This window comes from Calypte anna, chromosome 3 (assembly GCF_003957555.1).
Source record: "Calypte anna isolate BGI_N300 chromosome 3, bCalAnn1_v1.p, whole genome shotgun sequence".
In the NCBI taxonomy this organism is placed as follows: Eukaryota; Metazoa; Chordata; class Aves; order Apodiformes; family Trochilidae; genus Calypte; species Calypte anna.
In genome coordinates, this window is record NC_044246.1 from 88,783,096 (window position 1) to 88,809,358 (window position 26,263).

The 26,263-nt window shown below is 34.7% G+C and overlaps 1 protein-coding gene across 1 annotated transcript in view; it reads left to right on the top strand.

Annotated features, from left to right (window-relative positions):
* EYS (eyes shut homolog) overlaps positions 1 to 26,263 on the top strand; it is a 709,634-nt gene that overhangs the window by 42,371 nt on the left and 641,000 nt on the right. Inside the window, exons 4-6 of the mRNA XM_030447573.1 lie at positions 1,101 to 1,228; positions 5,570 to 5,684; positions 20,833 to 20,992. Coding sequence (XP_030303433.1) covers positions 1,101 to 1,228; positions 5,570 to 5,684; positions 20,833 to 20,992 — 403 coding nt within the window. The remainder of the gene's footprint in view (positions 1 to 1,100; positions 1,229 to 5,569; positions 5,685 to 20,832; positions 20,993 to 26,263) is intronic.

The following is a 26,263-nucleotide window of genomic DNA, read 5'->3' on the forward strand; positions in this document are numbered from 1 at the left end:
TCTTTTTGTAGAAATAATTACATTTATGCCGATTCACAAATAACACATCTGATAAGTGTCATTTCTGGTATTATTTCAAACCATGTTGTCAATATTATTTCATTAGTGTGACTATTGCAAATAGAAGTGATTATACAGATTGAGAAAAATGAAAGAGTTCAAAATCTTAGTTATGATATACCAGTGATACATACTCACTTGGAGAGAGAAAAAAAAGAGGCATGTAAATAGCTGAATTGATAGATTTCTATGTATGCAATTTGTCTAAATATTTTATCTAGTACATAAACTAGCACATACTCTTTGGTACAATCATTTCTATAGACCAGTGCAGTAGTTTCACACATACAGAAAACTCTCAACAGATGCTGAAATAAAATTCCCTGTTCATGTCTTTAAGGTAGATTCTGAAGAAACACCTGAACACTTTCAATTTTACTGCGGGAATAAACCCCCGTTTATTTTTCTTCTTGGATATGAAAAGGCCTATAAATGATGTAATACAGAAAAATAAGGGTAGTTCAGCTGTAATAAATATTTTGTTTTGTAAAATAACTTACTGTTCTTAGTGTGTAAATTACAGATTGCATTAACTGACAGATATCTTTCATCATCATAGAGATGTATAGTTTCTGTGTTTCATTTCAAAGGGGAAAAAGGATACAATTTATTTTCTTTCCTGTTCTAGCTAGTGAATACTGTTTGGTATCTGATTTATTCTGTGCACTGTTACTCTTTGACTGATGTGAATACTACATTGGAACAAATTCAGAAATTATGAAAAAACATAAATAAATTATATATCTCCTACTTGATCCAGTTAGGAAATCACGAAGCCAGCCAAATTCAGAGCTGGTATACGTCCAGCTAGCAAACACATTTCTGGAATAATCTGTGCTGGAAGTTCTATGCCACTTGTCCTAAATTATGTTTGTAACCTATTTGTGGCTAGGACAGCTTTTTGCTCTGTCTTTATAAACTGTGTAATAAAATGAGACCCTGTCCTAGTTAGTGTCTCTATCGTAATGGAAGTAAACAATAATTTCTGTATTGCCTTGGTTACAACAAATAATTGTTTCTCATGTCCTTCTTTTCTATAGGACGTGGCATGTGTCTGCCTGCCAATATTCACTGGCAAATTCTGTGAGAGAATATTGAATCCATGTGAATTGCTGCCTTGCTTAAATAATGCAACTTGTGTACCTCAACAGCAGAACTATAGCTGTCGGTAAGATTAGAAATTAATCTATTTCACTACTTTGTTGGGTCACTTGATATCCCACTGAATGCAGAAATAAAAAACATCATCAGTCTGAGTGTACAGAAAGCTATGACCTTTTCTTTTAACAATTTTAAATTTAATTTTGATTCCCTACTGTGTTTTTCTTCTTGAAAAGTCCTGAAGTGCTAGAAAAAATTGTAAAACTTTTAAGGAATTATACATGTTTTCATCCTTAATTCAATAAGATGAAATACATAAATCCTGACTCATTAATGACAAATGATACAGTCAGACTATAGGTGCCACTCCATTCAGGATCTATGATGTTTATGCTGTGTTGATTTCTGATTCACAGACATGTATTAGTAGGTATTAGATTAATTCTTCAAACAGCATATTAAAAAGTAGTTAATTCAGAAAGACCATGCTATAAATTACCTGAGAATAACGGAAGTGACCTGGTAGGTATATAATTTGATTCCATTTTAGATGTCTTTTCAGCTGTTTTCTTACACTGCATTTACTTGGCTTTTATCTGGCTGTCTGAAGTACAGTAAGCATCTTTCAAATTTCAGGATATTCACAAAAGCAGAAAATTGAAAACTGTACACAACAAACTGAAAACATATTATGAATGAGCTTAGAAACTGCAAATACATCACAGAAGTATAGAACATAGTTACAGTCCATGAGAAGAGATTTGGCTGAGAAGTCTGGAAATTAAAATATAAGTAGAACTTGTTTCCTGTTTTCCCAAATAAAAAAAAAAAAAAACAAACCACAGACAATTTTATTCATATGTACACCTAAATACACAGAAGCTTACATACACAAACACATGCACAAAGTTTGATGTTCCCAAATAGTTATGTATAGTGCAGAACGACGGTGTTATCGTTTATTTTCCAGTACTTTAAACCAAAATATAAGCTATTAATAATTTACTATTCTACAGCCAGTCTTTTACATGGCATGGTGATGCAAGCATTAGTATGATGTGATGCCTAAAGCTTACATTTAATAATAAAATGAATAATTACTATCAAGCCTCTCAGGAAAAAAAAACAAAAAAACAAAAAAACAAAAACACCACATTTTGGCCATGTGTGCAAAGCAAATTTAACAGTCTACAATATCACAAACCACTGGTCATGTGTTCTGTAGCTTGAGCTCCGTTTTGCCTTGGAAACTGCTTGATAAAAATAGCTATGGAAAGTCACGGTGATTTAACGTTGATATATTTCCATTGCTATACTGAAAATAAAAGCAGTTTTCTATCATTTAATCCTAAATACTCATAAATGTAAATACTGTGCATATTTTTGCTTGTACATGTGGAAGAAAACATTTGGGTGAAAGAAAATTGTTGAGGGAGCATGAAGCACACACTTTTCACAAGACCAAATGTAGTAATATGGTTGTGAGAGCTCCCATTTTGCCAAAGTCATAGTGCTCAAATGTAGAAGAGCTGCTAAGTTTTAGTGAGGGTCAAGGATCGTAAGTTCTTATTGTTTTCGGGATTCAAAAATTGAGGATTTAATTTGTGTAAATGTGTCTTGCATTAGCTTAATGACATATAACACAGAATATAGGAACAGTGCTTTAACAATTTCAAGTTTTTAAGTCACAGACATGGAAACTTTCTGGTTCTGAGTCAGGCTTTAATTCATTTTACCCAAATGAAATGTACCGTCAACAACTTTGCTTTATTCAGGGAGATGGGAGCTGCACATTCAAAGTTTTAAGTGGAGGTGTAGTGAAATGAGGCAACCAGGTGCCACTAATTGCCAGGGAGTGAGCATGAGCTTGTGTCAAGCCCACCTGTGCCTTATTAGGGTGGGCCCCCACTGTGCCAATAAAAGGTGAGTCCTGAAGCACAGGCTCAGCTCAGTCCTGAGCACGTCTGCAGAGGGGTCAGTTGCTCTTGGAGCACTGTATTATCGTCATTGCGCCACTAGCACTCATTGCCCTCAGGATGAGGCTCTGGTGGCATTGGCCTCCTGGTTCTGCTCATGTGCAGTGGGGGCCCACCCTAATTAGGCTCAGGTGGGCTTAACACAAGCTCTTGCTCACTCCCTGGCAATTAGTGGCACCTGGTTGCCTCATTTCACTACATGGAGGTTTCGTTTAATTTGTGGTAATCAATTTCAAATACTGTAGGTTATGACTATGTTTAGTTACTCCATAGAAAACTGCATGTTTTTCATTCAGTGTAATAGTGCTACCTAAAATTTTACATGGTGTTTGGCTTACATGTGTATACAGATTAAAATAATAGCTGAATTAATATTTAAATCCTTTTTGTTTTGGTTTGGTTTCCCCTATTTTTTCTGCTTCACATTATGCCCAAACTGCATTCTGCTAACATCCATTACCATCTCAGCTTCTATCTGCTTATCCTTTATTCTTTGGGAAAGCAGGTGTCTTACATTCTAAACATATAACCAAACAGAATATAATTTTCTTCACTTCAGTTGTGATGTATGACTATCTTGTATCCTCATTCTATTCTTTCAGTCTTTGTATCATATATACCCTTGTGCTAAGAATCTAATAGTAGCATTTTTTCTTAAATGTCAAAATTTAAGGTGAATTCAAATAGGCAGTGAACAAGGATATCCATCACAATAAATTGTGATTGTTTACTTTGTATCTTCTTCTATTATCTTTGTTCTCTAGGACAATAAAAAGTCACAAAAAACATGAAATGGTGTTTTAAGAACATTTGTTCTGCCAGTGTCATTTCTGGAATTTTACTATCAACTTCCTTGATAACCTGTGGATATTTCTATGCTAGCCTTAAAGAATGTAACTGTTTAGAGCATGTTTTCCTTTGTCCACCTGCCTCTGCACAAATGGTTCTAAATGTGGTCTGTGGATGCTGTCTGGATGTTTCTGGCACCAAAGGCTAAGGAGTGACCCAATCTTCTGGATATTCTCTGTGCAGTCCTCAGAGGCATGGTTATACCCACTGGTTAGATATCATTAACTGATTTAAAAAATACAGTTAACTCAGATACTTTCTGTTGAACTTTTACTTTTATATGCTACATAACTATTGGAGGTTGCATGCACTCTGAAATCAGGGAAGATGTTATTTTTTAAAATGGGGAAAAATAAGCAACATGACTGAATTTTACCTATTAGAAGCAAGAAAAAAGAAAAACCAGTAATAATTCTGATTCATCTTAATGATTTCCAGCTTCTAATTTCTGTTTACCTCTCAAAATAGGTAAAGAAACTTCTGATCTCACACTTTTATGTTCCTTCACAAGCACAAATTTTCAGCCAGTTGGCCATTTCTTTTCTTTTCAATTTAAGGTTTTTCTTTCTATAGTAAGAGGATTAGCCTTTAGGCAAGGGAACATGCTAAACGTATCTATAAGAACATATCAAGCATATTTGGTAGGGACTATGTACCTATCAAAACAGAATAGCATATTAGCAGTCTGGATTTTAATTTTTGCACATTTTGAGCAAGATATAAATATTTAAATACTCCATGCTGTTCCATTATTGATTTTGAATAATATCAATAATGATCAATAATATAATATCAATTGATATTGATATATCAATAATATTGATATTGATTTTTTGTTTACTATCCAGTGGTGTCATAATTTTTTTTATGGAAAGAGGGCTTTTTTAAACACTGGAGGACTAGATATGTAAAACATTTTCTCCTACTAGTAAATGTGATGACATGAACCAGAAGAAATGCCTGCAGTTTCTCATACCACAAAGGAGTTATTTTCTTTGACATCACATTGAACTGAGAGTGTCAAAAAACTGTGTGCTAATTTTTATCTTTAAAGAAAGTACCAAATTACACTTAAGCAAACACAAAAACAGCCATGAATGCATTGTTCTCTCTAGAGGTTCCTTATGTTATGGCTTATATACCTAAGCAAATCATTACTGACTGCTCTTTGTTAATCACTAATAATGATTGATGCTAACTACTTTCAACCTAATATATCACCATATTTATAATTTTAATTTCTAAATTATTTAATTGATTCATCCTTTCTGATAGATTTCCAAAACCTTATTTTTACCTTCTTATTAAATATTACCTCAGTGGATTTTTTTTTTCCTGGAAGGTTATATGAAGTATTGGTATGAAAATGTTTTTATCAATGAAAACAATTATTGAGAAGAAAAAATATCTAGAATCATGCAACTGATTTTTAATTGCTTGAAACCATGCTCTGTTTATTTTTAATAAGATACGAGGACTGTTTTTTAACCACAAGAACATTATTTAATAGAATTATGGAACATAATTAAATACAATTAACTTTTTAAATGGAAGTCCTCTAATATACACTGGTGTATTTGCAGTTGCACACCAGGATTCACTGGAAAGAACTGTGAGGAAGTAATTGACTACTGCAGACTGCTCAGCATCAACTGTCTGAATGAAGGATTGTGTCTTAATATAATTGGAGGATTCACTGTAAGTAATTTGATATATGTTAAACTTATTCAGTGCTCTAAAGGTTCAGACAAGCCAAACTCCAAATACATTCATTACTCTAAGAGACAAGAGGAACATACATTTATGTGTTTGTTATTTATTTAAATCAATAACACATGGAGAATTCACATGGGTAATATGGATTTTTTAATTGCTTTTCTACTGAGACTGTGTTTTGCACTGTATCAAGGAAGAGAAATTCAGAGGATTTTTTTAAAAAATAAAAATTATATAAGTAATTGTGCTCCAGTTCTCATAGGCTTGAAGATTAGTGAATCTCATTTAAAAAATTTATTTAGACTTGTTTTTAAAGCATATTAAATTAACTATAAACTGATTGAGTAGTCAAAGAGTAAAATTATAAATTGGGAATTATTGTCCTCTTTGACTGTTTTGTTTCATGGCAAGTTGGTTTTGGACTAGTGATTCATACTGCTTTGAAGTAGTAGAAAATACAAATTTCTTTCTGTTGAAATGCACACGTGTCCACAGAAAATTGTAGTATAGTTAATAACAAGCAAATATGATCAGGCTACACTACTTAGAAAAAATGTTTTCTAAAAGAGACTAATGCAATATGCTTAGGTAGAAGAATATGAGATACACCATAGTGGCTGTTTACTGTTACCCAGTGACAAAGTAGACAACTTTAAGCTCAAGGTGGTTATTACATTTGACATCACACTATTGATACAGATGAAAAGAGAATCCCTGTAGTTAGAAATAGACACCGGTACAAAGAAGCATTTGTAAGCAGTCATACTTCTGCATCTGCCAATGGAGAGTACATCATGGGCAGTTCTATCGTCTAAATAGTTTTAACAAGGCTGAAAAAGCAGAAAACCCTACTAACAATAAGTTTTATGGAAAAACAGCACTTTAAACTGTATTCTGAAATGTATGTACAGATTTGCAGTTAAGCCAGTCCATGAGTTATTAGTTTTCCTCAGAAGAAAAACAACACTTGTATTTAGAATATTTAACTCCAGGTATCACAAAATGTTGAAGCCACGTTAGCAAGAAAGTGCTAACAGTATTGTGCATAGCTTTGTGCAGCTGCTTCTTCTATACACTATTGATTATACTGGAAACATTTATTTTTTTTTTAATTTTAGCTAATAAAATATAGCTTAATGCAGTATAGTAGCAGTTTTCTATCAGATCAGCAAGGCCAGGTCACATCTCACACAACCTCGCCAGATATGTCATGGGATCTGCTACTGAGGGATCTAAACCCCAAAATTCCCGGAGAAGACTGTAGTCTGGAAAACTTTTGGGGGACTGCAGTCAAGAGGGCAGACTCGTTCTACTGCTAATAGACTGAGAAAAGGATCACATTTCCCAGAGTTGCCACAGATAGTAAAAACATAAAAACAAACACAAAAACCAAATCAAACCAACCAAACAGCAAAAACACACACAAAACCCCCCCAAAGAAACAAACCAAACCAAACCAAACCAAACCAAAAAAACCAAACAAAACCCCCCCCCAAAACCAAGAACTTTGTCTGGACTCTGTAGAAAGCCAAAGAGATGACATTTATTTTGTTAATTATTTTCTAAAATACAGAAATAAAATTGTAGCCGTACTTTAGTGTACAAAATATGGATATCATTTGAACACGTTATAAGAGGTGACAGATAGTGTTTGAACATTATAGATCTGCCTCTCTTTTAAAAAATACTGCTATGTAAAATTCTGCTGATTTGTCAATTATTTCAAGACAAGACTGCTATTAAATGTCTCCTTGTTTTCAGCTTTAGTGATGGAATAGCTTTTAAAAAATCTATATAATCACTGATAAACTTGTGAAGAAAATATAGCTTATTTTTCTTTGATATCTTTCACATAGGAAAATTTTTAATTAATAGAATGTTGATTTGGCAACTTTATTCTGAACACCTCCATCTACTCAGTATTAGAACACAGGGCCCAATGTTTTAAGGAAGAAGTTAAATTAAAACCAGTTTGACTTTCACCGTAGTTTCAATTACTAAATTGTGAACCAACTGTAAATTCTAGTACGATTTTATTCAATTACTCTGGTCATTTGCATTATTTTGACAATATAACTTCCTTCTTAAGAACTTTTTAAAAAAAATTTGCACACACTGACACAATTCAATAGACATTTTTATTCTCAACTCTTTATTTTCTCTTAACTTCTGTTTTTGTTAAATGAATTTTATAAAACAAAAGTCAGTGTTCATAGCTGGTAGTTGATAGTGTTTCCTCAGTGCTTTTAATCTGAATGTCTAAAGGAATTTATGGCTATAGGTATCTGTTATCTTTATGTGTAGATGGGGAAAAAATGAACAGTTTCCAAAGGACATCTGATGGGGAAGAAAGAGCTGTTGTTTCTTTCATGCTAATAATGCTGCTGTCTCATGCTACCCATCTAGTGGTTTGGGTAGAGTTCTCCCAGTGAACTAGACTGGCTCCAGCAATGACTCTAGCAAAAGGAAACTCTGCAGTAAAAACAGATAAAGAGTGATTACAAACAAGGGAACACCTTGGGATTATAAAGCCTTCCTCTAGGTTCCAAGGGGAGATCAGGAGTCTATTGACTTTATCTCTTTATCCACAGCAAGAGGCTTAGATCAAGGCAAAAGAATAACTCCTGTTTAAGAACCTCTGGGGTTTGTTTGTTTGTTTGTTTTTGTATTTTCCTGAATCATTAGTATGAAAGTTAAAAAATAAACAGGATATAAAAGGATTCAGCTAATTTAGTGTAAATTATGAGGAAAACAGAACTGTCAAAACTGTCAGTTGTAAAATTTTGGAAGATTAACAGTTTTGAAAATGTAACATTGGGAAAGTAAAAGATCTGGAGACTAAAGTTTCCAGGATACCAGCTGTCTTTGCTTTCTAGGGAGAGAGGAGATTGTGTTCTTTGTTTTCAAAAACTGAATTGTATAGAATTGAACAGAATTCATAGGCCAATTTTAACTATCTACAGAAGTGCATTGATGGAAAAGAAGATGCAGCAGTTGCAAGCAGGAAATTTGGAACAGTTACACACACAGTCCTACATGTACTCTCCCACATGTCTTGTAGAAGAGCATACAGATTAAAAATACATTCCACGTCTTGCAGGGTATAAAATTGCTCCTTTATAGATGTTTGGTTGTGAGGTTTTTTGCCTAACAGCTTCTTACTATTTTATGAGCAACTATCTTTCAACTTACATGGTTTGCATAGTTCCTCCAAGTCTATTTTGTCAATATGCCTTTCTTCTGTCATCCTGACAAACCACGCAACATTATGTACTTACAGCTACCAAAGGAATTGTGTTATATAGGCACAAAAGCTGAAAGATGAAGTGAAAGTAATGCCATTGTAAGGTCTGTTGCTATTTGCATGCACTGCACTTGAGACAAGGACTAAGCAAATCACACGTTGCTCAGATAACAGGGATGTGTTGGCAAGCAAATATACACTAGAGCAGCATTAAAGAAGGAGTAATTGGTGCTGTCATTATGGGCTTTACAATTACAGCCACTGTTGGTCATTCAAAGCAAATACTTACATTTTCTTTGAGAAGCTGTACTGACACTTAAATGTGAATTTTTATGTTGGAATCATTCTCAATGGACATCCTGTTGCCTTCCAAGAGAGCAGCAGGAATTGCTGCTGATTTCTGGATACTGTTCATGCTGGGCAGTGGAACTAGGTTGTGCTGTTAAGGGGGAGTAAAGCTAAGCAAAAAGAAGTCATGCTTTTAACTGTTGTAAGTAATTTGCAGAATATATGTTCTGTAAACATCAGATGTTTACATATGTCTGGGGAATACTGATTAATAAGAACTTGTATGTGTAAAACAGAAGCAAACCAGAAAACACTTAATGACAATACCAGCATGGTGCCTTTCCTTAGTCATGCAATTTTTTTCTGTCTTGAATGGACATGTATTTGATAGTGTATATTAAATAATATGATCCACTGAAAAAGGAAAGAAAATTAATAAAGTAGGAAAGTCTGGCATCTAAAATCTTAACCTGCAGGTAGATCTATGACTGTTCATGTTAGTTTCTTGTGATCCTTTTCCACACAGCCATATATCAAAACCATCATTGTTATATTTTGAATTTGATGGTGAAATTAAGATATTTCAATAACAAAGTATAAACCAAGAGTGTATATGCCTGATAAAGTAAAAATGTGAATTCAAATGAATAATCATGGCTCTCTGGTAAAGCAGAAGAAGAATAGGAATAGAAAGAACTGCCTTTACGATAGGCAATATGTTCCTTTGTAGGAGAGGTGAAGGAAAGAGCTGGGAATCTCACTTTTACCTATGTTTTTTTCTCAATGTCAGAAAGCCAGTATGTGGTATGCATTCAACAGAAATTGTGCAGAAATTGCAATCAAGCAGACAAAGGCCCAAGTTTCAATCCTAACCAGATGAGGTTTGCCCTTGCGGGTGCCTAGCCAGACCCCCCAGCCAGCTGTCGGGCTGGGAATCAATCTACTTCTTTTCAGAAGAGTGTCAAGAAGTGCCAAGCCCCACAGGCCTGCAGTAAATCCTACATCAGCCTGAACAACCCCTGTGCAAATTCTGCTGCCACTGCTCCCCTTTGCCACTTGTTAAGTTCTTCTCTGAAGAGCCACTCTCAGTTCTAACACTCTTTCATAATACTTTATCCCCAGAAGTCTGGCTGAATTTATAACCTAGAAGTAAAGCATCTGTGTGCAGAATTAGCAATAATCTCCAGAACTGAGCTACATCAGTCACACTGCTTAGATCTTGTAGCCCTGGAAAGGCCTCAGACTTAGAGATTGCTTAGAGAAGCCATTTTTACTTACTGCATGAGAGGAAAAATACCTTCTAGATAACAAATCCAGACTGAAGATCAAATACAGATGAGAGAAAGCATTACCTTATTTCACAAATCAATTTAAAAAGCAACAACAACAAAACAAAACAAAACAAAACAAACAAAAAAACCCAAACCCCCCCCCCCCCCCAAAAAAAAAACAAAACCCAAAGAAAACAAAACAGCCTCTAGCTAGGGCTTTTTTTAAGTCCTCTGCGCTGTATCAATCAACTTTTGTTTTCTGAGTATAAAAAGCTGTAAAGAAAAAACCCCGAACATTTAATATGTTTGGCATACTATATGTTAAAGCAGTTGGTTGGAGTGATAGAATTGTTATGAATATTTATAACAGCTCTACTAGCATTACTAGAAGCAATGAAAATTGGCACTGCAAAATCTGCTGCTCTCAGATGCAACTTTTATACTTATGCTCAACATATAAAATAGATTATTGTCATTTTTCTTTTAAAAAATCTTGAATCTCTCCTACTGTTTCCTCCCCACAGACTACCTGAGCAATACAGTTTCATCTCTGTGAAGCCACTTTGCCACCATCATTAATTCTACTGATGTTTCTCCTGTATTTGTCCTTCCAGCTGATTGTTCAAACAACAGCAGTTCAAAGTCAGATACTTCCATTAGGAGCTAGTTCTGCACAAGCTAATGAGTCCATTTTCTTTCACACAGTAGCAATAATTCTACAGAAGTAATCACATAAATTTTGAAATGTCCTATACAGTTTTGTGCTTCTTCAGTATTTAATTTGAACTTCACAGAAACAGCCTTTCTCTGCTTTTCTTATTCTCCATAGGTACATTTCACACATTTTGTTAAGTATCTCTGAGCAGTACAGAAGTTAATGAACAGTAGAATTCTTCATGTAATGAACTAAATCTCTTTTATTTCCAAGAGTTAATTTAAATTAAAAATATTTTATTAAAGCTTTGATTCTGCACCTTTCCATAACATGAAACTGTGGTGAACTCAACATGCTGGGGGGAAGAGATGCCATCCAGGGGACCTTGAAAGGCTCATGCAAGTGACTGGGCTCATGAAAGCTGCATGAAGTTCAACAAGGCCAAATGCAAGGTTCTGCACCTGGGTCGAGGCAATCCCATGCATGAATACAGGTTGGGAAGAGAAAGGATTGAGGGCATCCTTGAGCAGAAGGGCCTGGTAGTGCTGGTGGACCAGAAGCTGTCAATGTGCTCTTGCAGCCCAGAAAGCCAACAGTGTCCTCAGCTGCATCAAAAAAAGTGTAGCCAGCTGGTCAAGGGGGCTGATTCTCCTCCACTACTGTGCACTTGTGAGACCCCACCTGGAGTAGTGTGTGGAGTAGTAAGAAGGACATAGAGCTCCTTGAAGTGTGTCCAGGGGAGAGGCACAAAAATGACCAGAGGGCTGGAGCACCTCCCCTATGAAGACACACTGAGGAAGTTGGGGGTGTTACACCTAGAGAAGAGGAGGCTCCAAGGTGACTTTATAGCAACCTTCCGATACCTGAAGGGTGTCTACAGGAAAGCTGGAGTGGGGCTTTTTACACAGGTTTGTAGTGAGAGGATAGGGGCAATGGTTTAAAATTCAAAGAAGGGAGATTTAGATTAGATATTAGGAAAAACATCTTTCCTGTGAGGACGGTGAGACACTGGAACAGGCTGCCCAGAGGGTTGTGGCTGCCCCCTCCCTGCAAGTGTTCAAGGCCAGGTTAGATGGGGCCTTGTGGTCTAGTGGGAGGTGTCCTTGCCCATGGCATGTGGGTTTGTAACTAGGTGATGTAACTGACCCTCTCTGACCCTAGCCACTCTGTGATTCTATGATCTTTATACACTATATCTTAGTTCATCTGCTAGAATAACATGTAATACACAGTAAAACACACCAGAAATAGCCCGTAAAAATAACCAGTTCTTCTATGAAATGTCAGTCATTTTAACCCATTATCAGTAAACAAAAGCATAAGCCAGCAAAAATACTGAAAGATACACAAATGAGTGAATATTAGAGTGAAAGAGGTGCTACACGTTCAGTATGAAAAACTGCTTTTTATTGTTAAAATGCAGTGCCATTCATATGAATTGTTTACAGATGAAAAATAATTGGCTGATTCTGAGATGGTGAAACAAAAATAATGTGAGTTTTAGACAACCTGAATGAAAAGACAAAAATACCTCAGAAGTTTCAAGAAGGAAAATAACCTTAAGAAAACAGTGTTCAAATCAGAACAGCAGCAACATTTCCTATTACTTTGAAACTATGAAATAGTTTCTATACCAAAGACTATTTAACCTATAGTCCAGTTGCTTAATTTTTATGTGGCGAGACATTAAATTAATAAAACGAGATGAAAATTTGTACCTAGGTCGAATGTCATGATCATTAAAAAGAGAACACATGCAAACATAAATGTCTGTAATTCACTTTCATATTGTAAAAACACAGAAAGGACAGTGCTAACAAGCAACCATATATTTTGCTTTTTAATAAAGTATTGTAATTTTTGATGCATATAATGAGGCCAGAATTCATTTATGTAAAAGTTTACCATGTTTGGACACTAAGTAGCCAAAAATTTAAAAAATTATTAAACTTTCAAAATGTTAGAGTCCTAAACAATTATCTAAAATAATATGGTTTTTACTAACATAGAAGCTAGGCAATTCAAGTATTAAAGAGAGTGGAAAAGCTTAACTTCATGTGGTATGAAAAAACTGTCCAGCCATAAGTGATTTTATTGTCTTTAGGTAAGATTCTTAGTCTGTTCATATCCAGATGTATCAATGTATAAGTATTGATACAAGAGATATTCCTACTAGGTGTAAGGAGAAATATTTTGACTGTGCTGTCAGTGATGTTGTGCCAGAGATGTTGTGCAGACTCCAGACTTGTATGTTTTCAAGGCTCAACTGAGTAAAATTCTGAGCCACCTGATCTGGTCTCATAGCTGAACATGCTTTGAGCAGAAGATATTACTAGCAGTGTCCTGATGTTGTTTCATACCTGAATTGTTCTATGTACTATAGTGTACACTAAATAAGTAATAAAGCCATCTACAAAGAACAGAACACAGCAACTTACAGATGACATATACAATTTTAAATTTTTCAATTAAATGATGCTATTACTTACCAACATTTTTAAATCACATAATATGCTTTTTTTTAAAATATAAATGCGATTCCTAAATATTCTTTTTCTATTTCCCTTGCCAGTGCATGTGTTGACTTCCTGTATCCTCAATGATCAAGTCAAAACTGCACTAAGTTTTCTGTGCTAAAACTATGTTAGGCAACAGTAGAGCGCATAGGTATTTCAATGCAAACTATAGGAGGATTGGAAATATAGACAGTATACAAAATGCAAAGAGTAATCACCTGTTCCCCAAACTTACCTAGTATTGGTAACACAAAAAAATCATGGAATACTAGAATAATAGAGTCATGGAATCATAGAATATCTCAAGCTGGAAGGGATCCATAAGGATCATCAAGTTCAACTCCCTAGTCCTAACAGAACTACCTAAAACTAAATCACTTGACTGAGCATGTCCTACAGAAACTCCTTGAACTCTGACAGGCTTGGTGACTGACCATCCTATCAGTGAAGAACTTTTTCCTAATGAAAATATGTAATAATTGTAAAATTCAATACATTGCAGTTGTGTTGAATGCATTTAAGGGTCAGTTAGACAGACAGAATTTCCTTCTTCATCTTGACACTTCAGCTGAATATATTTAAAGTTGTTTGACAGTTGTGCAAAATTTAAAATAAAGTTTATATCTGGAATGCTCTATTTTATGAATTTCCTTTTCCAGTGTAGAAACTGGTGGTTCTGGATCACAAACATTTTTTATATCTTAATGGAATCATAAAAAGCCTCCACAAAACCACAGAACCTTTATACAAATAATGAAACAGTGAATCATATGGCAACGACTATCCTCAAAACAGATAGCAAGTGGAGTGAAAGGAACAGGAAGTTTTTCTTTCATTATTTTATGTGTTTATGTTTCATAAAATAATGAAAACAACAATTTTTTTACTATTTTTCGTATATTAAAAATAGTGCTAATTTTCCAAATAAGATGCCCTGATGATTGAATGATCTTCATCCACCAAGAATTAAACTGGCATCCCAGAGTAGCAGAGGATCATGACAATAGGCATGCTCACTGGGAGTTAAAAATCTCCAGTTTTCAATATCTACAGTTAGGAACAAATTAAGCCAGCAAACAAAAAAAGCTTATGTAACATGAGGTCGTGAGAATAATGAAAAGGAAGTAGTGATTGGGTCTTTCATAATTTCAGTTTCCCTTACTCTCTTGTGACTCAAGGATTCTAAAAGATTGGTTGCTTTTTGGTAAAAGAAAAAAAACCTTAGGCTCTAAGAGTTCTAAGAATAATCAGTAACCTAAATAACAAACCAGGACTGAATTTTAACAATGTACTACTTTACTTTTATTAAGAGTGTAGGTTAAATTTTCTTTACAAATAGAACACCAGATCCCTTCATACCAGCTAAATCATGATGGTTAAAAGCAGAAGAGGTGAGTTTTGCCCCCACCAGTCCCCATATTTTATGACTTTGTAACTAAACAGTATTTTATAAGACCATTGCATCTTCACACATTTACACTTGTATGTGAAAGCTGTTTGCTCAGCCCCATGCCTTGCATAGGAAAGTATGAATTTAATAATATGGAACTGAAAACTTTTGTAACAGTGAAATAAGTTCATTTCCCACATCTCATAAAAAGTTCAAGGACCTGACTTTGAATTTTTTTTTTAAGAAAATAGTTAAAATCAAGCCTGTGATGAAGTTTAAACCACTTTTCAAGGATACAGAAATCCCCCAAATTTCTTTTTTGACTTCCCTGAATAATAAGAAGCTGGCCCCTTGAGATAAGGCGGATGGCTGTAAAGATTCCATAAAAGTTCAGCCAGCCAACTCAGCACTGTATATTTCTTAAGTGCTAAACTTATAATAAATTTCTTTAACCTGTTTATTAATGCCACACACATTTTTTCATGTGCTGTATAACTTTCGTAGTACCTCCAGCAGCTGTGTCCAATATTGGACAGTAAGGGTCTAGTGCAGATGCTACAACTTCTAGCTGGTTATTTTTCAGCATTCAACAGCTGTCCTTTTCTCACCTACTACAAAACACTCAAAAAATGAACAGCCTTAATTTTCCTCTCCAGGTTATACTTAAATATTAATAACTTTTCATTATTTTATGAAGTCTGATGAAAACAGAAGTCACAGATACTCCAGCTGCACATTCAAGTTCATCCTCCCCCTCCCTAAGTGAGGTGTGTGTGGACAGAATTTTGCTTCAAAGGAAGGCAGAATACTCAATGCTCTATAACAGTTCATTTCTGTTTTCCTCCATATGTCTACCTATAAAATGAAATAATATCATCTCCATTTAAATGAATTACTTAAGCTATACCATTTTTCTGCCCATACCCTTAATATTTTTACCAGAAATCAGGGTTTTGCATGAATGAGCACATCAAATTGTAAATGCTGTACCCTGTCTCCTGATATTGGTGGATAGGAATCAGTGGCAAAGGTTCTGACCCAAGTTCAGGGTGATTAATATCTCATAACATCTGTTGATGTGAGAGGTTAAACTCCAGTGGAACAGTAGTCTCACTTACCTTTTTTTACAACTGCTGTATATAAATGAACATATTTGTTTATACATTATAAAATAAGGTTAATTCAAAGAAAAATTCTAGATCTGAGGTCTGGATAGGGTGAGAGAGGAATGGGAACATTATTCTTCTCACTGGAGTACTCTTTCTAAAAGAAATTTGAAGAATCTGCAGAGTTAGACTGTTGCCTAAGATAATCCCACTGAAAAAAATGATCTCTTTATAAGATGCACTTCCAAAACATGGAAAATTTATCCATTCTGGACTATGTATGTCAAAGCAGCTGAAGAGGTGCAGGAATGGTAAGTAATAGTCCATTCCAACCCAGCTGAGTCTGTGATTCTGTGAATTACTGTCCTCACAGTAAACACGATACTTCAGTTGTCCTGGCAGAAAGCTGATCTTGCTTTGTGGTTCCCCTTGAAAATGAGATCTGGGACCAGATGAGTTACAGAGATCAGCCACTTGAGCAGCCATCAAGAACCAACAGGCTAATAGCTGCTCATATTAAATTAAGCAGTATGTGAGGAACTGAATCCCTCCACTCACATACTTTGCCATCTCCAATATACTCTGAGATAATATTGTTAAAGGAGAAACCTAACCAGAGCATTTTCACCAAATCCTTGCAGTCCGTGAATGGGAGAAGAGATCAGATGCTCCCACACCAGCATCACTAATGAGCTATGAAAAGTTCTGCCCTTCGAGTTTCCAAAATTCTAACAGTGTAGAATTTGTCAGATGGGATATTCTCACGACAAAGCAATGTACCACCACTATGATTCAGCTCTCGAAGTTTAAAACAACATATGTTACAGTAGCATTGTATATGTGTGGAAGTAGACTTAAATAAATTTTCAGTAAATAATTCTACCTTTTTTTTTTCTTTTTTTTCCCTTTTTTCTTTTTTTTCATTCCCTTTTTCTTCTTTTTTTTTCTTCTTTTTTTCTTTTCTGTTAGAATAATTTGCTAGACAGTAGTGTAATGCTTGAAAATAAAAATGTTCACCCTGTGCAGTCACAAATATAGTAAGCTAGGATCAACTCATTTTCTCTTTTTATGTTAAAAGATTGTTTGTATTCCCCAGTGTATTGCAGGCTAATGAATCAAAGCTGTAAAATTTTAAGTCCTTAGCCATTCCAGAATTACCCTCATTTAATTCTTTGTATGCAGTTTGAAGGAAAAAGACAATAACCATCTCTTTCATAAAAAGAGATGTGTTCCAAGTTTAACCAGGAATTGATTAGGCAGATATCCCCAAATAAATCCCTCAATCCACGTTATCTATGTGAAATGACACGTAGCAACATGTTATCTATGACCTAACTTTCCTTATGATTTTAGCAGTTCTTATGTTCCCACTCTTCCCAGTCTGAGTAACATCTACTCTTAGGCATGCAATTTGCATACCAAAAAATTGTAAGATTAAGATAAAGATTTTGTTGTCTTTATTTAAAAATTTTCATAGCTTCATCAACAGACCTAAAATAATACTACTTTTTTTGTCATTTAGCCCAATAGAATGTTCTGAGTCCTTCAAATCTTCTTTCATAAACCAGTCACTGTATTTCCTAATGTTGAGCATACCTCTTGGAAAAACTGAGGAAGTAAATCTGAGGGTAAAGAATCATAGAATCATAGAATCCTAGGGGTTGGAAGAGACCTCAAAAGATCATCTAGTCCAACCCCCACATAAGAGAATAGTAAGACAAAACAAAATGTGAAACATTCATACCCAGTTTTATCTCTACATTTTGGGATGAGATGGGGTTTTCTCCAAGTATTCTAAAAGTAGCAGACTACCCTATACTCATGAACATATTCCTTTTACAAGTCATCCTACCAGGCAATTGAAAACTGAAAAGAAAAAAAAAAGTTCATTATACCACTTTTCAGTGAAAGAACCAATATGCTGTTGGGGGTATTTCGATCCATTTAAAAAAAAAATTACTTAAGATTAGTGGGAAGTGCTGGCTTAAGCATCCCTGAGACTTGTCTTTTAATTATCCTCAAACCAATTCAGGTATAGTCTGGGCACAGTGATTTAGTTGCTGAATGTTGTCTTGCAAGTAATATGTTTCACCGTGGGTACGATAAAGCCACTTTATGAGATGAAAAGTAAAAGTAGTCTTCACAACAACTCATTCTCTGGTGTTTTTCCTTAATCTGAAAACAGAATGTGGATTCACCAGGAAGAGGGTTAAACTTAAGTGAACCTATTTGAAAAATATTTCTTTTCAAAATTAACTTAATAATAGAGTTAAAGAAAGAAAATGCTAGTTAAACACTTTTAATATTTAAATATTAAAGTTTAGTGACTGAGAAGATAAGAGGTTGACTCCAATCAGTAAGAGTTTCCAAATAAACACTATCTTTATTAAAAGCAATCATAAAGGGAGAGCTATCCTATAAACATCCTTTTTATAGGCACTGTTTTTCACTGCTTTCAACTTTCCCAAGTCACTGTGCTGAGAGGCAAAATTTGGAGGAAAGAAGTGCTATCAATAGTAGAAGAATGCCAAACTTGGAACTACATAGGCGAAAGGGGTACATATATATCCAAAGGGCTTCTAAGGCAAATGAGGGAGTGGATTATGTGATCAGAAGGTAGTAAAGGCTACCTTCATCTAATACTGGATTGCATTAGTAAAAATATAGTCAGCAGATCAAATTAAGTCATTAGTCCTTTCTGCTTTGCACATGCGAGGCCACCCCTAGGGTATTGTGTGAAGTTTGTGACTTCAATGTACAAAAAAGAGAGACTGACAAAACTGGAACAAGTCTAGCAGAGAGCTATCAGCGTTGAGAAAAGATTGCAGCATGTGGTGTATGAAGAAAGGCTGAAAGAACTGAGCTTGTTTAGTCTTGAAAACAAAGCAGAATGGAGATGTAAGTCTTTCCCTCACCTCCCTAGTGGGTGATGACAAACAATAAAGCAAAACTTTTCTCAGAAGTGCAGAGCAAGTGGGTGAGAGACAGCAGACATAAATTGCAACAAGGTAAATGCTGACTTTAATTACTTAATTTAGGTATTAATTACAAATTGTTCACTGTGTGGTTAAGCACTGCAACAAGTTATCCAGAAAGCCATCCTTGTAGATATTCAGAACTCAATTAGACAGGAACCTGAGCAATGAGCTTGGGTTTTAAAGTTGTCTTTCTCTGAGCAAGGACTAGGTAAATATGACCTTGAAAAGTCTCTTTCAACATAAATTATTCTGGGATCTATGAATGCAAAATATACTGACATGTCAGCTATGTAGTTAGTGCTGGTGGCTGTGGTCCTTGGTGATTCCTAGTTCCCATGGTTGAGTTAATTTGTCCAGTGAATTCCTTCATGCCTTTACTGAGTTTGTCTTATTTTTTGTCCAGCCTCCCTCTTGGTGTTTTATCCCCTTTCTCCCCTAAAAAAGAAGAATAAAAAACCTGCTGATGTTCCTTGCCACATGGCTGCCTGTGTTCCCTGCCTTATGCTGATCTTATCCTTTGGCAAATTTTTTTTACTTGCATGATATGCACCTACACCCAATCTTGCCTTTTTGGCAGTCACACTGTAGACATATTAATGTAAAATGCTTATACATTGTGACTGGCTATACTCTCCCATAGATTTAGTGATCTAAAATACTTTTATGAGACTGTTTGCTATATGGTTTTATTCCCCTTATAATAGGACTCAAGGCCAACTACTATTAATTATATCCTGATGAGGGCACTTGTAATCTGTAAATCTCACAGGGATCTTTTGAAATGTTTATATAAGCCTGTATTCCAACAAAATATTTTTGGTGTGATTTATTTTTTTGTGTGTTGATGGTTATAACCCATGTCTTTCACCTTTTTTAATGTGTTTTGTTCCTTGAAGGAGATTGAAGTAAAAAGACTCTGCCAACATATTTCTGTCATACTCATGTTTAACAATAATTATGTGATAATTATGGAATAGTAAGGCTACATGTTTGCTCCTGTTTTAGTTCTTTTTTATTATTATTTTATTAAATGTCTTTTCTGTTGACTTATGATTGCATTGTCATTTTCCCAAAGCAAAAGAAATTGTGAAGACTACCAATTTTATCTCCATTACTCCAGAAATTTATTTTTACTTAAAGGAGCAACTCTAGCCTACACCACTATACAGCTTCAAATCTTCCCCTTTCCTCTGAAGGAATTTTTAAAAATTTATTTTAGTTAACAGGTCATGTATAGAATGTATACTGAAGCTCCATATTATGTTTTGTCATTACTGCTTGGCTACTGTCAGTCTTGCAGGCTGTTTTAGTGTCACTTCTTAGTTTTTCCCTTACCTCTAGGCCTTTTAAGTCCATTTTTCACACTCAGATTTCCTTCTCCTGCAGGCAGCTCCATCCCTCACAGTCAGTAATTATCTTTCCCATTTTCTCTTACAAATGAGTCCTCTTTTTTCCACAATTTTTCATCATACATCATAGATAAGTGAGTTCTGCCTCTCTTAACTTTTACAATCTGCAAATACAGAAATGAAGCACAGTTGCAGCTGTACATTCTACCACCCTTTTACTCAGTAGTAAAACACAAGACTCAAACAAATTTCAACGAACTTTCATATTAAATATTAATTTTGTTTTGCCTTTGTTGTTGTTTTTTTGTTTGTTTGTATGTATGTTATATCTAGTGTCTCTGTGCACCAGGATGGACAGGAGAATTTTGCCAGTTTGCTGAAAATGCATGTTTAATTTACCCAAATATTTGTTCTAATGGAGCAACTTGCATTGATGTAAGCCAACTGAGAGAACAACCTTTGGTTCAGTGTGTGTGTCCTCATGACTTCACAGGTAAGGCTCAGAGAAATCATTTAAAAGTTTGTAGTTTCGTTTCCTTTTAAATATTGAAGTATAGGAATACTGTATTTTCAAAAATCAGGGACAGAAAAGTGTTTGGAGGAGTAATCATATCTCTATGAATTTTCTGCCATCTCCTCTGAAATGTACAATATCTAAATCATACTCTACAGTGTTGTTTTGAAGCTTCCATGTGAATCTTATAGTAAAAATAGAAAAAGAGTGTTTCTCTTTTTTTTTTTTTTTTCACTGTAAAAGAAATCTAGAAAAATAGCTTAGATTAGCCACATTGGGTTTTAGCTGGCAAGGAAAAAAATTTCTAATTTTTCCCCATCCTCACACTTTAAATAGAACCTCATTTAAAATAGATTCTGCAGTCGCTCACTAATCTTTGGCTAAAGAGAGCAATGAAAGGAAAGCATTGACTATGAATCACTCCAGTTTTAGGTAAAATTAAGGAAATAGATATTAACCATATGTATATCAATTTAAAGATAAGTGACAAAAAGGTTAACAGAATTTTTAAAATATCCAGTTCAAAGATATAAACTTAACATTTATTACCTAAAGATTAAAAAATAAATTAATCTAAAGAAATGATATTAATACATGGGGGACATGGAAAAGGTATTAATACACAGAGGAAATGGACTTTAAATCCTCTGTCATTGAAAAAAAACCCTAGACAGTAGTAACTGTCAACCTCTCTTTCCACCTTATCACCTATAAAATTTTCTTTTTTCAGTCTAATCTTGGGCTATTTTTCTTGGTATGACAACAGAAATGATGTATTTTTTAATAAATGTAATGTTTAATTATGATTCCTCAATGCTCTTGAGATGGTAGTAAGGTCTCTATGCTATGACATTATCACAAGTCTGATGGGCCATAGTAAACAGCAATAAATGTATGGAATTAATACAATTTAATCTTACTAAACACTCAGTTATGACTGAGCTCAAGTGCAATTGACTTCAGTGTTCAGAGACTTGTAATTATAAGGTCAAGATTCTTTCGTTTGTAGGATCTCATTGCAAGAGGTTCTTCATATTGCAATAGATAATTATTTTTATTTTTTTCTCCTTCCTGTTAAAAAAAGAAAAAAGTTACTTCTTCAATCTCTACAGCATTTTTCATTTATATCTTTTTAATGTTTAATTTTGTGTCTGGGAAGAGTGAGAGGGAGGGACAGTGCAGTGACAATTTTGGCATGCTTACTTGACTCTGAATTAAATAACATCTGCAACCAAAAAGACTACACCAGTTTAGCATCTAATTTTTCTTAACTGTGTTAGTAAATTATAAACACTACATCTGCAGCCCTTGTATTGACATTTAAATCATATTTGTAGTCTTAGGGAAAAGAAACTAGGACAATATGTGAGTCTCACCTGTGAGAAGTGGGAATTTGATTTCAAAAGTAATAAAAGCATTTCCTTTTTGTTTCTTTCTCTTTAATTAAAATGTAGAGCAGCTTAGTATATGTACACTTTTGAACTTTGTTTATTTATGCTTATGTGTGAAATAAAATTCGGGTAGTGGACTCAGAAAAATATCCATGTGTTTGGTTTAAACTTTCAAAGGAGAGAATAAAAGGTTATAAGATATAGTTGTTTCTGCTGAAGAGATGCCATAGCTTCTTTGCTTTCAATTTTCTTTTGCAGTTAGTTCCTTACTTTCCTTTCCTCTCCCTTTTTCTCTTCTCTGAAAGTGGATAAAAACCTTTATATCTACAGCAGTGCATGTAAGTAACAAAGCTTATGACATTGAAATCAAACAATCCAGTCAGCGATTTCTCAGGTTTCGCACGTTGGACTAATTGTCCTTGAAGAAGCCTGCTCTAATTAATTACTATCTTTCCTTGTGCACAGAGAAATCATATTGGCAGGAATTGATTTGGCATGTCAGACACTTCATTTAGTTGGTATAAAAGTCCTTTAGTTGAAATAATCTTACTGCTTCTAAGTTGGACTGCTCCCCAAGTAAATTCACCAACCAGAATTTAAAATACTGCAATTACATACTTTTTCCTCATTTTCAAACTTTCTTTTTATAAGACTCATTAAGATAATTCAGATATTTCTCCATAATTTAGGTTTTTTCCTTTCTCTCTGTTTTACTGAGTTGAGATAAGGATGGTAATTTCTACAGGTATGTGGAGAAATTAATATAAACAGATTTGAATGAAGCTTGTACTATTGAACTATGTAGGTGGTTTGAAACAGTCTTCTGTAGTCTCTGGTGCCATAATACCTAATGTCACAGGAAAGAAGATATGGGATAGAGAAGTTCCTATGTCTTTCACAAGCTAGTTAAGACAACATTTATAATAAGTAACAAAACCAACGACATGACCTAATTTAAACCTTACTACCTGATCAAAGCCACATTTTAAAATTCTGTAGTTCTGCAGAATACAGTGTAGTGATAGCTGAACCTCAGTGGGTAAGGAAGAATCACACAGTGGTGGCTCACTCTTCTTCGGCAGGATGGAAAAGAAAATTGGAATAGTAAAATAAAGAAAACTTTTTTTGAAGTTGAGCTATAAACAGTTAAATATGTAAAGTAAAATTTTGCAGACATAAGCAAAGCAAAAAAAGGAGTTAATTAACTACTTCCTATTGGTAGGTCAGTCTCTGTCATGCTGAAGTACAGTGGAAGACTTAAGACTTTGAAAACTCAAATAGATAAAAATAACAATAATATTTTTTTCCACATCTCTATTCCCTATACTAAAGGTAAAGGAATTTTCATAGCATCATGAGAGGTTCCTATTTCACAGGAGTGTCACTGGAATTACACAGCAGTGTATGTCACAGCACCACATGCTGTCATTTTAAGCTTTGCTCATCGTACTTTATGTGTTATTACCATTGTCACCTTTGAAAGAAAAATTGTTAGTGCAGACAAATTCCAAATATCAATGACCATGGACTCAAATAATAGAATAAAAGAAGTCACTTGCTAGGTACTAGTAGAGAAATTCGCTCAGAATACTTATCTTCATTAGATGGAGAAAAAAGGAATAGCTTGCTGCTTTGCAGAGGCTTAAATTTTCTATAGAAGACTTTTTGATGGTAAGTGACAGAAAGCAAAAATAACAGCTGAAGTAATTCAATCTCTAATACTCTTAAGCAGACATCTAGAAATGTTTCCTGCTGTTTATCATGGCTTATAGAACAGGGATGGCTGCATAGCACTAGTTGGGGTTAAAAGCAAATGGTTTTAGCTAGGGCATGGATCCTTACAAAGATCTACCTAAGAAGATACCAAGCTGAGTTACATGGAAACACAATGATTCCACTCCATGTTGAGCATTCCATTGTACTAATTGAGATAAAAGGATAGAGAAGCACACAGTCCAAAAATGAAAATAACCCATTAAACCATGGTGGCATAGTATTTCATTTGAAACAGATAAACTCTAGAACACTAAGCAAGGGTTAGTGCCTTGAGGTTGGTGAGATGCTGGAACAAGCTGCCCAGTGAAGTTGTGGCTGCCCCCTCCCTGGAAGTGTTGAAGACCAGACTGGATGGGGCTTCGAGCAACCTGGTCTGATGGGAGGTGTCCCTGCCCATGGCAGGCAGTTGTATCTAGGTGGTCTTCAATGGCCCTTCCAACCCTAGCCATTCTGTGGTTCTATGATTGTGTGACTGATGTATCATAATTGTTATACAGGCAGACTGTGACCTACAGAAGTTTAAGTCAACAATTTTTCTTAAGTCTTGATTGCCACAAGAAATACTATAGCTACCGATTCTTTAATGCAGGAAATACTTTTTTTTTTTCCTTTGGAATTCAGCAATTGCAGGAAAAGCCAAAAGACTGTGAAAATGGTCTACCTGATATTTCAAAGAGAAATATAATATCACCATTTAAGTTCTGGCTGTTTTTAAAGTGGAACAAATTTTTCCCAGTACATGAGGATATTTATGAATTTGTTCCAATTATTTAATATTTATAGTTTAAGTCACTGTACAATTAATATATTTGGCCCATATGAACAAGAAAGAATTTTGAGAGAATTCTTGTCCATTGAGAATAGCTATATTTTAAACGGTTAACTTAAATATGCTTTGTTTAATAAGAAGTATATATGTTAATGTAAAAATGAAGTTCTCAACTTTAAGAGATGTTTAAAAATGTTACCTTAAACTTGACCTATAAAATACTTAAGCTTGCTGCATCTACTCATGAACTCCAAAAATTGCTCTCACTCATCTCTGTAAAAGTGATGGGGTTTTTTAGGCAAAGTATAACCTCCTTAATCTTTTACCTTCTGGGACAACTAGTCAAACATTCAAACCAGAACCATGCTATACATCACTGACTGAATATTTAAAAAGCAGCAAAGTTGCAGAGACTCAGTGGGAGTGTTTCCTAATCACAATGTGTTCACATGAAAATCTGTCCTCAAAGTCAGGTGCATGCAAAAAAACCTACACACTTCACCACTTTCTTCTGCTTTTTATGATCCTTCCAGGGATCATTTATTAAGGCACATAACTCCTGAACTTACTCTAGGGTTTCCAGAACTTTGCTAATTTGCTTTAGCTTGTTTGTCTCCTCTGTCTCTACATCTACTGAAGTCTATTCTTTCCTTGTTTACTCATTCAGAATAAAACATAAAAGGGATTGAAGCTCTTCTCTTCATGGATAGTTTAATAAGTCTCTCAAAGAGAACAGTAATGCATTATTCATTTTCATTACCCAATACATAAATCTGCTATAAGTGACAAAGGAAAATAGGAATTTGCAACTTTCTTAAAGCCTCCAGAGATGCAGATGGATAGTGTATATTCAGATAGCTGTGTATCACCTCAAAAAATCGTATCATCAATAAGAAACAGGAGAAAACTATGCTTTTTACGTATATTCAGTAAAAAACCTTCAGAAAAAGGTGCTTGAAGTGTTTGAAAAATTGATGCTCTATAATAATCATAGACACATTTTTTCTGCATCTCAGCTTATCTTGTGTTGATTAGTTCAACTGAATACAATATTTCAGATCTTACCTAGGTACAAAAATTGTTGACAACCCTATAAAATCATCTATTACACTACCAGGTTTAAAACATTATAAGGTGTGTAGTCGAGTGTGGTGTAGATGTAAATATATTATGTTTAAAACCAGAAATGAACACCATTATCATGTAGTTATACTGAGCGATGTTTGTAGCTATATTTTATTTCTTTAATCTTACACCTTTTAGCTCCTCAAGTCTTTCTGTATAGTGGAAGCATGGGTCTTCATGGGCACTGTA